At 34.3% G+C, this 12990-nt stretch overlaps 2 protein-coding genes across 5 annotated transcripts in view; one reads left to right on the forward strand and one right to left on the reverse strand.

Annotated features, from left to right (window-relative positions):
- The window catches only part of LOC136040260 (inositol oxygenase-like), a 45440-nt gene that overhangs the window by 9364 nt on the left and 23086 nt on the right, over nt 1-12990 (forward strand). For all 4 annotated transcript variants that reach the window (XR_010620653.1, XR_010620654.1, XM_065724482.1 and 1 more), the window contains exons 3-4: nt 1705-1908; nt 4834-4970. Coding sequence is in view for 2 of the 4 variants with exons in the window: in XM_065724482.1 (XP_065580554.1) it covers nt 1705-1908; nt 4834-4970 (341 nt within the window). In the remaining 2 variants the exon portion in view is untranslated. The remainder of the gene's footprint in view (nt 1-1704; nt 1909-4833; nt 4971-12990) is intronic.
- On the reverse strand, nt 1905-8358 carry LOC136040259 (uncharacterized). Its single transcript, XM_065724479.1, has 2 exons — nt 7122-8358; nt 1905-2048 (listed from the first exon to the last, which is right to left on the reverse strand). Exon 1 carries the CDS (start codon nt 8347-8349, stop codon nt 7288-7290), a length of 1062 nt encoding a protein of 353 aa, XP_065580551.1. The 5' UTR covers nt 8350-8358; the 3' UTR covers nt 1905-2048; nt 7122-7287.

Raw genomic sequence — 12990 nt, forward strand, 5'->3', positions numbered from 1 at the left:
ATTGAAATCTAAAAAAAAAAAATTTCAGAGTCTATTCCCTAGTTCTGAATTTGCAAAAAGGAAGGTGGCTGCAAAGTACTAGTTTTTTTTTACCTGGCCTTTTACCTTTACCTTTTTACCTTTGGCCTTTTTTACCTTTTACCTTTTTTACCTTTGGCCTTTTGGCCTTTTTTACCTTTACATGGAAGAGATCTTTGTGGAAACTTGGCAGGAGCTATTTCAAATAGAACTTGAGAGTTCTAGCGCCGTTTTTAAGGGTTAAAAGTGATCCTAGGGCTCTCAACCCAGTCCTTTCTCTAGTTTTTACACTGCATATCCCCGTGTTCCTTATGATATCAAAAATAATTTTCAGATAGCCATTTTTCCAGAATAGTTGAAAGACTTAATAAAAGTACCTCCGGAGGTAACAAGACACAAACAGCCTTTGGGCGAAGACCCTAAACTCTGCACATTACCCATTGTCTAGAGATAGGTTTCGTAGAAGAAAAAAGCTAGCACTCTTATTTTGACTCTCCAATTGGCTTAAAACTCCTTTGGATCTCCTCCTTGGCCAAGGACATTAGACAGCTTTTTGGAAGAAGGAGGGTTTTATGGGGTCGAAAAAAGATTGGCCAAAAAAGTATTTTTTATCATCAGTTTCAAACCTACCACCGTAAATCCTTAGGCCTTGACCAAGGGAAATACACTTGCACAAGAAATAAAATTAACCTAAGGATAGAGACCCCCTAGAAACAGTGACTGAAAACTATCGAAAATTCTTTCCGGATTTGCTAAGACATATCTCTTGGTTCCTGGGCCATAAGGACCTCGATTCACAAAAAAATAGAAAAAAAAATGTTGTTTTCTCCGAAAGTACTACCACTACTACTAATACTACTTCTATTAGTACTACTACTAACAACTCACCGCAGCACCAAGCTGCCTGAGGCAAACGCAGCTTCTATATCCTAATCACACTCCAAATCACGCCCCAAAACACGTTCCTTCTACATCCTAATCTCTTTACACCCTGCCAGGAAATCCCATTTCCCTTAAGTCTTTCTTTCTGACATCATCCGACCCAAACCACGGACGTCTCACTTTCCATTTGGCCCTAGACGGTTGGCCAAAAAGTACAATCTTTAACAATCTCTCATCCTTTATCCGCAGAACGTATGTCAGTCGGGTACCCAAAACAATCCGTAGGCAGTTTCTCTGGAAAATTCTTTTAGGGAAACATTTTATTTTCCTAAGTTATGTATTTCTATAAATTTGAAATCAGTACACAGATTTATAACAGAAGCTAAATCAATAATCAAAACATAAAGTTTTTTATTTCATTCTAAAAAGAATAAAATATCCCCAAAATTTATAAAACGAAAATTTGTCCAATTCTTATATAAAACTGTATGATAATGGAAAACATTGTTTATACTTTTGAAATTAGCCAAAAATGCAACTTAAGTTTACATGTTTCTACTAAAAATTGAAAATAAAAAAGGAAGTTGCCTAGCACAATTTCTCCAGAAATATATATTCTAGCTAAGGGATGCACCAACTGTTGGCAATCAGTTTCTGTAGGTTTTGTTGAAAACCATGGGATGATAAAAGGCCTTAATAACAATAATTTATAGAACAGAAAAAAAAATCACTTTTGGTAATTTTTCCTATGGCCTTGTTGTGGTCTTTATGATCAATTTTGGCTTTAAGCACTTTATTTTTTAGATGTCATTTTGGTGCCAATTCAACCATTTTAAAGCCACGATACTAGAAGCTTTAGAGTTACTTAATAGTTTGGTGGATGAAAGTGACCCGGATGTAGATATACCCAATATTGTCCATGCATTTCAAACAGCTGAAAGACTTAGGATGGACTACCCTCAGTATGACTGGTTGCATTTAACAGGATTGATACATGATCTTGGGAAGGTAGTATTTTCGTATATTATTTTTAAGGGATTAACAGCTGTAGTCTAGATTATTCATCATTCGTGCTGATATGTAGCTGGTGCATTTTCTGGTGCATTATACCTGGTGCAATATTCTCGTATAGTCAAGTTTTCGTACGTCTAAAGGAGAAAAAGAAAGAAAAAATTAAAACCTCTAACACAGGGGATGTAAAAAAATATATGGTGGCGTATTTAAAGTAGTTAGGACATCAGAATAAAAAGATTTTTTCACCCTGGACCGATTTTTGGTCTTGAAAAATGCAGTTTCAATGATTCTTAACTTCCAACATTTTGAAGCTACTAGGGAAGCTAGTAGCTTTCGCCAGTGTTGTCACACTGGAGCGTGAAAATACATAAAAAAAGTTCAATTTGACAACACTTTTCGTCCGTAAAAGATCAAACATTAAGAATCTACATATTCCCAGAAACAACTACACCTTCAAAGGATAGCTGCTGTTGCTTAAGCTGTTTGTTGCCATATGTGTTTAGCTGATAGATCCTTAGAAAAATGTCTGCCGATATTTTTTGCTTATTTTTTACCATTGTTTCTATCCATCAATCGGGTACCCGCTACAGCCAAACACTGCATAAATTAATTTCCAAATTCGTCCTTATTTTTGCTCGGTTCCTCTTCTAAGATAAACATGGTTGCACAAATTTCATCCAATTATTCCGACGATTCCATTTTCACTTTTGGTACTTTAAGAAATACGAAATGCCTAGATACATTAAAAAGGTATAGCTGTTAAATCCACCTTTAACGATTTATGGTAATAAAAAGATGGCGTTTTGGAACCGTACAAAAGGATTCTCGGAAAAAGATTCCTTATTTGAATTAAAGCGCTGAATATATATAAAAGAGAGCAATACAAGTTCTTATTGTTAACGTAATTATTTCGGCAGTGCTTTGCTCATATGCAGAGAAAATCAAAAAGTCACTCAGGAACACCCTTATAGTTTACTCGGATGCTATCAGGGCATTTTCAGAGGACGTTATCAGAGCGTTGACTTGGTAAAGACATAGTCGCTGCTTACGTTTTAATATAATTTACCTCTCTTCCCGTTACTTAGTATAATGAGGGTGGTTGTAAAAGCTTAGGATGGAGCACATTCACCTGTAAATTAAAAGTTCTTGTGCACTCTTAAAGGACCATAAATCATAAAAGAACAATCAGTTCCCCTCCTATGCCCTTTTCCCTTGGTCTCTCCTGTACCCCTTCCATGTCCTTGGATTGAAATTTTCAAATAAACTTTTCTTGTCAGAATAGTAAATAAGTCAGGTAACTAACTTGCATCCGAGATTTACATGACCCATGCAGCTACATTGGAAAGGGTCCTAAATTATGCAATTTCCAATAGTTGACTCAGTTTTTCCAATAGGTAACATACGAGCATTTAATCGGTAAAAACCCAGGTTCGTCTCTTATAGATCAAAGCCATAACAGACCAAAACATTTTAAATGGTGCGAAGCTTACAACCATAAGTCCATGGGCAAAAAGGACTCACACAGTAACAGTTTATTTTGGGGCACAGGCACACCAAATTTGGACCACTAGGGACCAAAAAAGTTTCTTCTGATGGCTTGAAAATACTCAAGTCAAGTCCTTGGGCCATGAACTCAAGTCCTTATACTCAAGTATTGCTATAGTCAAGTCCTTGGGCCAAGGAACTCCAATCAATATAAACAATTGAAATGTATTGGTTTCTTAGAAAATATCGGAAAAAAGGGTAAAAGAATGCTTTCTGAACGGCTTGAAACTTACAATCGTAAGCCCCTGGAACAAGACAGCCCTATTACAAAATGTTTTTTTTAGTTTTGAGATATGAGCCCCAAAGAAATAAACCGAACAAGGGCTAAATTCACCCGGAAACTTCCCTTCCCACAGGATATTTTCTCCGTAGAAAATGCCCCTACCCGCAGAAATTATCCTCCATGTTTATCTGTATATTTCCTAATAAAATATGCTATATGTAAACAATGGGTAAATTGCAAAACTTACAGCCATTTCTCCAGGGGCTGTAGGGTGTTTTGCCAACCCCAAAGGCATAGTTATTAGGCCTTTCCACTTTTTTGAACCAAATGCTTATCTCAAAATTTGTTCAGATGTCTTCGGTGGAAGGAAGGGATGCGGGAGTGGGGCTAGCTGCCCTCCGATCTTTTCGATCACTTAAAAAGGGCATTAAATTTGTAATTTCCGATCGTATGATCTTTCTTCCGATCTTCTAGGACCACTGGCTCCATGCGATTTCCCCTGGGGAAAAAATATGCATCCATGATCGTTCTTCTGGTAATTTTTTTTTTTTACAAAGTTTCATATTTCTGTAGATAGGTGCTTGAAACCTCTGCATTAGGAGTCTCTAATATGCTAAATCTGAAGCTAAAATTTCCATTAAGATTACTTGATTATTTGAGGATGGCGTTCCATCCTTTAAATTTTCTCAGGCTTGTAGCTTTGATGGGTAACATTAAACTTAACGAATTCTACATATTAGGAATCAACATAAAAAGCCAGTTCTTTTAATAAGTTAATAACTGGCAGAATTGAATTTTTAGAGTTTCGGTGCTATTGGGCCGAGTTTACCCAGCGTACCTGGGCCTTCCCAGTTACCACGAACGTTGCCACAAACTCTTTGAACAAAGCTATAATCTCAAAACTTTTTTATTGTCTATGGATACTCATTTTGCTTATGTATTTACCACTTATTTATATATTTACTCTTTCCTATAATAACTTTGCTTTAGATCCCGTTTGAGAGGCCCAAGGAACAGAGAGTTTTCTAGATAGGGGAAAGGAGGTTTCCTCCAACCCTCATTTTCTCTAACCAAGACCATATTTACAACTTACATGAATAGCATGTTTTTTTATTAATAGTAATTGGTATCACTTATTATTTAATCTGAAGGTACTGGCTCTTCAACGTGAGCCACAATGGGCAGTTGTTGGCGATACATTCCCTGTCGGCTGTGCCTATTCTGAAGATATTGTATATGGCGTTAAATCCTTCAAAGACAACCCAGATTCACGTTCGTCTATATATAGGTATGTCATCGTTTTTATGCTTTCTTTGTTTTTATTATTTTTTGAAACTTGATGAATAAAGCGAACATTACCTTTGCAATTCAACGTACTATAATGATTTAAGAGGAGTGTTTTGATAGAACCATAGATAGCCGACCCACTTAACACTCAGCCCGTAAAACCCTAGCCAAAAAATACAACCTATTAAAAGCTATGTCAGTGAAACCTAACCTGGAAACATTCCATTGACATTGGATTAAATCTAACACAACTGCACCTGGGAAAATTCAGCCCATGAGAAATCATAGGTATAAACTAAACTCAAAAATTTCACCTGTACAAAATCTAACCCCGCAAACCTGAACACATGTAAACTACGGCCAACAGAACTTACTGCTCAGAAAAAGGTAACCGATTTAAAACGTGAACCCAGCGAAATTCCACTGTCGAACAAATCATGACGGAAAAACTGGCCACGAATATATCACCTCTTGAAAATATATCACCTTATGAAAAATTTGACAACTTGCCATTCAGCCTATGTAAAGGTCGGGCAAAAGTACTACTAACAACTAATACCACTAACAACTCACTGCAGCACCAAGCCGCCTGAGGCTGACAAAATTGCGTACGTTCCTCTTCTATTGCAATATATCCAACGCTCCTCTTTATCCCTTCCAAGAAATTCCGATTTTCTTTAAATGTTTTTTTACGACCTCTTGGTCATCCCAGTTTTGGACGATTGGATGATCTTTGTTTATTTGTCATCCATCATCCAAAAAACCTGCCATAGCCATCTCAACCTTTCTCTCATTATAGTCTCTCATTATAGCCCTTGAAAGTACAAAAGAACCACATTTTCGTGTAACAAATCCTCCTTCGTCTTTCAAAGCGCCTACACTCCAGAACCATACTTGACCAATATCATCACTGCAACTTCTAATATTCTAATCTTGGCTCGCAGATTTAACTTCCTATTCTTCCAGCTTTTTTCGATTTTGAAAAGCCATCCTGGCCCTTGGCTGTTCTACCTTTTACATCTTAGCTGAATCCACCATCTTTAATAAGAAAAAAATACCATGGTAAGTGAAGCTATCCACTTGATCGATCTTCTTGTTACCCAACATCAGCCCCTTCACCATTATTTATTCAAAGTCTATGCAACTTCGGTCTTTTTAACATTAATTTTCAAACCTATTCTTATAACCTGAACTTTGAAAACCCACAGAAATTCTTTCACTTTGCTAGCCTTTTTTTTTATCTTTTTATCTTTTTACACTCCCATCATCTTTATAATCTAAGTCTAGGAGGGTTTTGCCTTTTCATTTAATTCCGCTATAGAACAATATGTTCTATTTATAGAACATAATTGTGCTTGATTTCTGACTTATTACCAGCCATGCTACTTACCTCATTTCCTACCTTAACCACAATAATACTCTTATCGTACATAGTTCTAATCATTTTAATGTATTTATCTGGTTTCGACCAGTCTGTGGTATCGAACTGTAAGTAAGGAGTTAAGTAATCGAAACAAAAAAAAACGGAATTTTGATATTAACAGATGTATATAAAAAAAAGGCTTTTTATGCTGATTCACAATACACAAAATTCATTAAATTTAGTATTACCCGTCAAAAGCTACAAGCATGAGAAAATTTGCCTGATTTTTGAAAAAGGGAGAAATATCCTCAAAAAGTCAAGGAATCTTATGAAATGGCATCATCGTATTAAGCATATCAGACAACCCTATTGTAGAGTCTTGAAGCTCCCATATGCCATATGCCAAAATGTGGAATTTGTATTTTTTTTTGCCAGAAGAAAGATCACAAATGCGTTGTTATTTGTTTCTTTTTCCTTTTTTTTGTTTTTTTTTTGCTTTTGGCTTTCAAGGGGTGATCGTATGAAACCAATAATCCTAGAAGATCGGAAGAGGGCTAATTTAAACGAACGTTCTATTGCGCTTTTTAAGTAACCAAAAAGATTTGAGGGCAACTAGCCCCCCTCCCACGCTCTTTTTCTTCCCAAAGTAACAAACAAATACAACGTAGAAACAATAGGGAAAGTTTTTTCAAGACAATGGAAATTATTTATGTAGATATTTCGGCCCTATGTCCAAGGGCCGTCTTCAGCACAATACAATACTATATATATATATATAAAAGAACTTACATCAAATTGTGAGAATTAAAACTGAATATAAAAACACTTATTAAAACAATTTTTTTTAAAAAAAATATAGCCCTAGCATCCTTACTTCAGCGAAGTTCAACCAGGACTGGCGAAAAGAATGAAATGAAGAAATATAAACTCATTCAAACTAAAGAGAATAAAATGATTAGATGCAATTTCTTAAAGCTAATCTTGCTTGTTTAGCAGCCTGTCTCAAAGGCCTTTTCGTAGTTGGTTCAGTACTATTATAAATTGGTTTAGTAAAATATTTTGTTAGATCATTTTCAATTAAATTTGAGTATAAAGAATTTAGTGAGTATTCCCCCAAGTCCCTGTTCAAAGAAATATTTTTATTTATTTTGAGATTAATTTCAATTGATTCTCGAACCACCTGTTTTATTCCCAAATCATTACTAATGAATGAAGAGTTTTCAAAAAGTATCATGTGGGACGGATTATTAAATATATGCCAACCTAGAGCAGAATCAAAGGAATTGTTGGAACCATTTGAAATTAAGGCCTTGTCTATGTCATTTTTATGCTGTTGTAACCTTTTGTCTAGATTCTGATGGGTCCTGCCGACATAGTATTTTCCGCAATCACAGGGTATTTGATAGACCCCTCTTTGGCGAGTAACTGGGGTCTTATCTTTACCCGAATTTAAGAAATTGATGATTTTAAAATTATTAGTAAAAACTACGTACAGATTATTTTTTGTGCAAATATTTTTTAATTCTGTTGTAATCTTTGGGATATACGGAAGATAGACAATATTTGAGGGCTTATCAATAGCCTCACATTGTGAAGTATCTTCTTCGATTTTACAAGAATGTCTTTTTATTCTACGGCTAATTATTTTATTTACAAAAGGAATGGGGTATCCATTACCAAAAAGAATATCTCTGATAAAATTTATTTCTGCATTTATATATGAATGGGAGCAAATATTTAGGGCACGATCAATGAGGGAAATTACAACTGCTCTTTTAACTTGTGGGGGGTGATTTGAATTAAAGTGAAGATATCTATTGTTTTGTGTTGGCTTTCGATATATAGTAAAATCCAGTTTATCAGCATTACGAATAATTAATACATCTAAAAACGGTAGTTTATTTTCAATTTCAACTTCAAGGGTGAACTGCAAATTTCGGTCATAAGTGTTAAGATGATCTAAGAAGCCCCGAAGTTCAGCTTCCCCATAATTCCAAAGTGAAATTACGTCATCCATATAACGACCCCAATAGACATGTTTTAGAAAATAAGAAATCAATGCCCAATTCTCAAGATTCTCGACGTAAATATTTGCTAGTAGCCCGGATAAAGGTGCCCCCATGGGTAATCCATTTTTTTGCTGATAAAAAGAATCGCGAAATTGAAAATACATAGAAAACTTATTACAAATTTTAACAAGAGTCATTAAAACTTCACAATCAATTCCTGTCGCTGAAGTCTCGATCAATTGGTAATTTTCTTCTATTTTGTTTTTTAATAATTCCTCTGAAATAGTTACATCTATATTTGTATACATGGAAACAATGTCGAAACTACTAACTATTGTGTTTTCTGAAATACTTGTGTTGCTAAGTTTTTTAATCAAATCTGCCGAGTTATGAATATAGGAATTTTGAGAATACAATAAAGGTTTGAAAGCTGCACAAAGCCATTTTCCAATATTGGCAGCGGGAGCTTTAGTACAAGCTACAATAGGTCTTAAGGGAATACCCTGTTTATGTATTTTTGGTAAACCGTAGAGTTTAGGACAGTAACTACCACGGGGAAAAAATTTATTGTATAGTTGTGGGGTGATTTTACCATTTTGTTTTAGCTGCTTTAATTCATTTATAATATTATTAGTGAACTGATCAGTAGGATCATGAGTTATTGTTTGATATGTAATTGTGTCATTTAAATGCGAAAAAATTTTGTTGTCATAGTCTGTTGTATTCATGACAACAAGTGAATTGCTTTTGTCTGCTTTAGTTATTATAATAGAAGGATCTTTTCGGAGATTAGATAGTATTTTTATGTCATGCAAATTTTTCGATGTGGAATTAGTAGGAGGCTTAAACTTTTTTTGGCTATTATAGAGGATATTTATTAGACCAGATCTAACTTCATCCGGGTTAGAGACAGAAGGATAGTGTTTATGCAAAGCGGACTCTAGAGAGGAAACTATATCTGCCACAGGAACCTGTTTCGGTAGAAAAGAAAATTTTGGACCTTTTTCTAGTGTTTCGATTTCCTGGGGTTCCAATGTTTTAGAAGAGAGGTTAACGATAGCAGGCCCAGGAGTGAATCTTGGAGAATAAATACGGTTTCTCATCGAAGATTCATTTCGTAAGCCCCCTAATTTTTTATAGAGGCGTTCCTTGGACAAGCGAAAATCGTGGCTAAACAAATTCCTTTCTAATCTAACAACTTGAGCAAAATCAACGGTGGACAGGTTTTCCAGCAAAAAAGTTTCCAACGATTTTCTCTCTGAAGAAATAATATGTCGTTTCTGTTTTTTGTCCTTAATAATATGGACTAGGGTTTTTAACTGTAGTGTATGGGCAAATTGCGCTTCTTTTCGGGTATTTAAATGTAATTTATATCTTAAAGACTTGGGAATAAGGTTTTCCTTTCTACAGGATTCTAAAAATTTTTGTTGATTGATAATATTAGCATGTTTTTTACCTAGACTAATAAAATAAAAGATATCATAGGTCAACTGCTCCCCATAAGCTAGACGAAAATAGCGACGAAGACCACACTGCCTTTCCATAACAAACAAATACAACGTAGAAACAATAGGGAAAGTTTTTTCAAGACAATGGAAATTATTTATGTAGATATTTCGGCCCTATGTCCAAGGGCCGTCTTCAGCACAATACAATACTATATATATATATATAAAAGAACTTACATCAAATTGTGAGAATTAAAACTGAATATAAAAACACTTATTAAAACAATTTTTTTTTAAAAAAATATAGCCCTAGCATCCTTACTTCAGCGAAGTTCAACCAGGACTGGCGAAAAGAATGAAATGAAGAAATATAAACTCATTCAAACTAAAGAGAATAAAATGATTAGATGCAATTTCTTAAAGCTAATCTTGCTTGTTTAGCTGCCTGTCTCAAAGGCCTTTTCGTAGTTGGTTCAGTACTATTATAAATTGGTTTAGTAAAATATTTTGTTAGATCATTTTTAATTAAATTTGAGTATAAAGAATTTAGTGAGTATTCCCCCAAGTCCCTGTTCAAAGAAATATTTTTATTTATTTTGAGATTAATTTCAATTGATTCTCGAACCACCTGTTTTATTCCCAAATCATTACCCAAATCGGATTATTAAATATATGGCAACCTAGAGCAGAATCAAAGGAATTGTCAGAATCTAGACAAAAGGTTACAACAGCATAAAAATGACATAGACAAGGCCTTAATTTCAAATGGTTCCAACAATTCCTTTGATTCTGCTCTAGGTTGGCATATATTTAATAATCCGTCCCACATGATACTTTTTGAAAACTCTTCACTCATTAGTAATGATTTGGGAATAAAACAGGTGGTTCGAGAATCAATTGAAATTAATCTCAAAATAAATAAAAATATTTCTTTGAACAGGGACTTGGGGGAATACTCACTAAATTCTTTATACTCAAATTTAATTAAAAATGATCTAACAAAATATTTTACTAAACCAATTTATAATAGTACTGAACCAACTACGAAAAGGCCTTTGAGACAGGCTGCTAAACAAGCAAGATTAGCTTTAAGAAATTGCATCTAATCATTTTATTCTCTTTAGTTTGAATGAGTTTATATTTCTTCATTTCATTCTTTTCGCCAGTCCTGGTTGAACTTCGCTGAAGTAAGGATGCTAGGGCTATATTTTTTAAAAAAAATTGTTTTAATAAGTGTTTTTATATTCAGTTTTAATTCTCACAATTTGATGTAAGTTCTTTTATATATATATATAGTATTGTATTGTGCTGAAGACGGCCCTTGGACATAGGGCCGAAATATCTACATAAATAATTTCCATTGTCTTGAAAAAACTTTCCCTATTGTTTCTACGTTGTATTTGTTTGTTATGGAAAGGCAGTGTGGTCTTCGTCGCTATTTTTGTCTAGCTTATGGGGAGCAGTTGACCTATGATATCTTTTATTTTATTAGTCTAGGTAAAAAACATGCTAATATTATCAATCAACAAAAATTTTTAGAATCCTGTAGAAAGGAAAACCTTATTCCCAAGTCTTTAAGATATAAATTACATTTAAATACCCGAAAAGAAGCGCAATTTGCCCATACACTACAGTTAAAAACCCTAGTCCATATTATTAAGGACAAAAAACAGAAACGACATATTATTTCTTCAGAGAGAAAATCGTTGGAAACTTTTTTGCTGGAAAACCTGTCCACCGTTGATTTTGCTCAAGTTGTTAGATTAGAAAGGAATTTGTTTAGCCACGATTTTCGCTTGTCCAAGGAACGCCTCTATAAAAAATTAGAGGGCTTACGAAATGAATCTTCGATGAGAAACCGTATTTATTCTCCAAGATTCACTCCTGGGCCTGCTATCGTTAACCTCTCTTCTAAAACATTGGAACCCCAGGAAATCGAAACACTAGAAAAAGGTCCAAAATTTTCTTTTCTACCGAAACAGGTTCCTGTGGCAGATATAGTTTCCTCTCTAGAGTCCGCTTTGCATAAACACTATCCTTCTGTCTCTAACCCGGATGAAGTTAGATCTGGTCTAATAAATATCCTCTATAATAGCCAAAAAAAGTTTAAGCCTCCTACTAATTCCACACCGAAAAATTTGCATGACATAAAAATACTATCTAATCTCCGAAAAGATCCTTCTATTATAATAACTAAAGCAGACAAAAGCAATTCACTTGTTGTCATGAATACAACAGACTATGACAACAAAATTTTTTCGCATTTAAATGACACAATTACATATCAAACAATAACTCATGATCCTACTGATCAGTTCACTAATAATATTATAAATGAATTAAAGCAGCTAAAACAAAATGGTAAAATCACCCCACAACTATACAATAAATTTTTTCCCCGTGGTAGTTTCTGTCCTAAACTCTACGGTTTACCAAAAATACATAAACAGGGTATTCCCTTAAGACCTATTGTAGCTTGTACTAAAGCTCCCGCTGCCAATATTGGAAAATGGCTTTGTGCAGCTTTCAAACCTTTATTGTATTCTCAAAATTCCTATATTCATAACTCGGCAGATTTGATTAAAAAACTTAGCAACACAAGTATTTCAGAAAACACAATAGTTAGTAGTTTCGACATTGTTTCCATGTATACAAATATAGATGTAACTATTTCAGAGGAATTATTAAAAAACAAAATAGAAGAAAATTACCAATTGATCGAGACTTCAGCGACAGGAATTGATTGTGAAGTTTTAATGACTCTTGTTAAAATTTGTAATAAGTTTTCTATGTATTTTCAATTTCGCGATTCTTTTTATCAGCAAAAAAATGGATTACCCATGGGGGCACCTTTATCCGGGCTACTAGCAAATATATACGTCGAGAATCTTGAGAATTGGGCATTGAATTCTTATTTTCTAAAACATGTCTATTGGGGTCGTTATATGGATGACGTAATTTCACTTTGGAATTATGGGGAAGCTGAACTTTGGGGCTTCTTAGATCATCTTAACACTTATGACCGAAATTTGCAGTTCACCCTTGAAGTTGAAATTGAAAATAAACTACCGTTTTTAGATGTATTAATTATTCGTAATGCTGATAAACTGGATTTTACTATATATCGAAAGCCAACACAAAACAATAGATATCTTCACTTTAATTCAAATCACCCCCCACAAGTTAAAAGAGCAGTTGTAA

This window comes from Artemia franciscana, chromosome 20 (assembly GCF_032884065.1).
Source record: "Artemia franciscana chromosome 20, ASM3288406v1, whole genome shotgun sequence".
NCBI lineage: Eukaryota > Metazoa > Arthropoda > Branchiopoda > Anostraca > Artemiidae > Artemia > Artemia franciscana.